Below are 2500 nucleotides of genomic sequence, written 5' to 3'. Positions count from 1 at the left end.
AGGGCCAAATGGTCAATCAATATTCAACGCGCACGATATGATCTGAGTCTGGCAGTGCAGGCATAGGAAGAGTTTTTGAGCAGGTATGTGCCTATAATTTATCTCATTTCACATCCCAGCTATAGTGATCGATGCTGAAATTGTAACATTAAACATTCATGCGTGGCAGCAAAGAGAGAGAGAGAGAGAGAGAGAGAGAGAGAGAGAGAGAGAGACAGAGAGAGAGAGAGAGAGAGAGAGACTGTTGCTGATTGGTACACTACACACACACACACACACACACATACACACACACACACACACACGCACACACACTTGTTTGTAAACATGTTCACTACATGGACGTACTTTACAGGAACGCCCCCAGCACACACACGCACACACACACACACAATACTGTGACACTCTATCATCACAGTGATGTCAGGTGTTTTTTTTCAGAGGCCACGAGAGACAATTGCTTTAATAAGATAATTCACATACATGTCAGTGCTTGGTTTCACATCATGAACTGCGTTCCACCCCCGTGTGCATTGGCAGATTCTGATAATAAAGGATTGCCTATTTGATAATGATAGGCCCGGCCGTACTTGATGATTATGTAAACTCACCAGCGTTAACGGGGGACGACACCGTGAGAAAGCCCAGCACGAGCAGCATCGCCGCAGAGAAGCCAGCTCGTTCACCCATCCTTCTGCAAACGATTCTTTACATGATCCTGCCCGGGCGACCGAATGTCCCATTTACTCGCGTTAACGGGAGGAACACCTCGGTCGGTGCCACCGGGGGAACTTGTTTAGCATTCACGGCGTCTCAGTTCGACGCCTCTCTCCCGCTCGCCGTTCCCTCCTCATCACAGACTCATTTGGAAACCGAGCGCTGTTGTGGCTAAACTTGGTCGCTGCCGCTGCAGAAAAGCAACAACAACCGGTGGGGTTTTCGGTACCTTGGACAGCGCTGTTCCTCCTGCTCCTCACGCAACGTGCTGCGATCCCATCGCCAGAGACTATATGCGACAATTCGGTGTTGTGTGTTGATATATAATAATACAGTGAAGTCGCGTGTGGCAATGTTACTACAAACTATACCTTCCAGCTCTGTGTGTGTGCGTGTGTGTGTGCGTGTGTTGTGTGTGTGTGTGAAGCGCACGCGTGAGGAGGGCTGTTTGTGCTGCAGAGTGAAAACATGCAGTCACAGTGGACGGCCAAAATATGATTCCAGTACACTTCCTCTCTCTCTCTCTCTCTCTCTCTCTCTCTCTCTCTCTCTCTCTCTCTCTCTCTCTCTCTCTCTCTCTCTCTCCTCTCTCTCTTCTCTCTCTCTCTCTCTCTCTCTCTCTCTCTCCCTCTCTCTCTCTGTCCTCTCCGCCCCCTGTACTCCAAGGGAACCACATGCATCCCCCCAAATTGCCTCTCTGCGGACGCGAGACCCTCCTCTCACCTGTAGCAGCCTGTGGTTGTCATTAACGCGGATTGCACTCATTTAATTTGAATTTAATTAGTAATAGCCACATCATGCAGTACGACTATAATAATGCTCTCTCTGCGCGGTCTGTCCGCTGTCCCAAGACTATTACAATAGCTATTATAACTAAAAGTAATTGTCATGGGAGTTGGGAACACAGGACACTCTAAAACGAGTCTATATAATTTATTCCAGATGTAAATCAAACCACAAAGATCACCCATGGGTGCCATCTGTAGAAACAGTAATAATCAGTTAATAATCAAGGGGTCCCAGAGCTCTGCATCCCTGCAGGCTGAAGAAAATGCCACTCTATTTGTCTGCATACAAATAGGATCCCTGAGGCCTGATCACGTACAGATCAATAGATAATTAGCATTCGTCACAGAACTCATTTATGTCTCTCTTTCACAACACTGAAGGAGAGGAGAGAGAGAGGAGGACTACTGTATTTCTCTCTCTTTCTCTCCCCATGCTTCCACCTCGATCCACAACGATGTAATGTCTCCTCTCTCCGGGAACAGAACGTTTTAATATATACTTTGGCTCAAATGAGTAAAATCCTCTCCCAGCCACCTTGGCTTGTCATCGTTCTGGCATCCGACAACACATCTTTCTCGCATTCTCTGACCTAAATATATAATTTTCATTGTCCAAGTGGCTGTAATTGTAATTTTTGGAAACACTCCGTTCCAGAGATGAATACATTGGAGTATGTTTAGGAGGAGTTATTTGGAAGGTAATAGGGGTGTCATTGTGTCAAAAGACTGTGCTCTGGGGAAAGGAGGTAAGATAACTGCTGTTGGACCTGCCCACACAAACATACACAGCACATGCACATGCATGTGCACACACTTGTATAGCCTTATATATGCACACGTGTTGCAGACACAGCCATGCTGTATACATATGCACACATGCATGCGCCATACACAGCACACATGCATAATTGCATATGTGGCTGCACTTGAGCACATTCCGTTGACTTCCATTAATTCCTTCATTCCTGCCTGCCCTCACTACAATCACTTGTTAC

The 2500-nt window shown here is 46.7% G+C and overlaps 1 protein-coding gene across 1 annotated transcript in view; it reads right to left on the bottom strand.

The window, feature by feature from the left end:
• fndc5b (fibronectin type III domain containing 5b) overlaps positions 1-690 on the bottom strand; it is a gene marked incomplete at both ends in the record, with an annotated part of 47746 nt that extends 47056 nt beyond the window's left edge. The window contains one exon of the mRNA XM_084311896.1: positions 612-690. Coding sequence (XP_084168022.1) covers positions 612-690 — 79 coding nt within the window. The remainder of the gene's footprint in view (positions 1-611) is intronic.
• Between the last annotated feature and the right edge of the window lie 1810 nt (positions 691-2500).

The sequence above is a fragment of the Notolepis coatsorum genome (genome assembly GCF_963971535.1).
Source record: "Notolepis coatsorum genome assembly, chromosome: 4".
Classification (NCBI taxonomy): Eukaryota; Metazoa; Chordata; class Actinopteri; order Aulopiformes; family Paralepididae; genus Notolepis; species Notolepis coatsorum.
The sequence above is the reverse complement of the archived record's forward strand: the minus strand, read 5'-3'. Positions and strand labels throughout refer to the sequence as shown.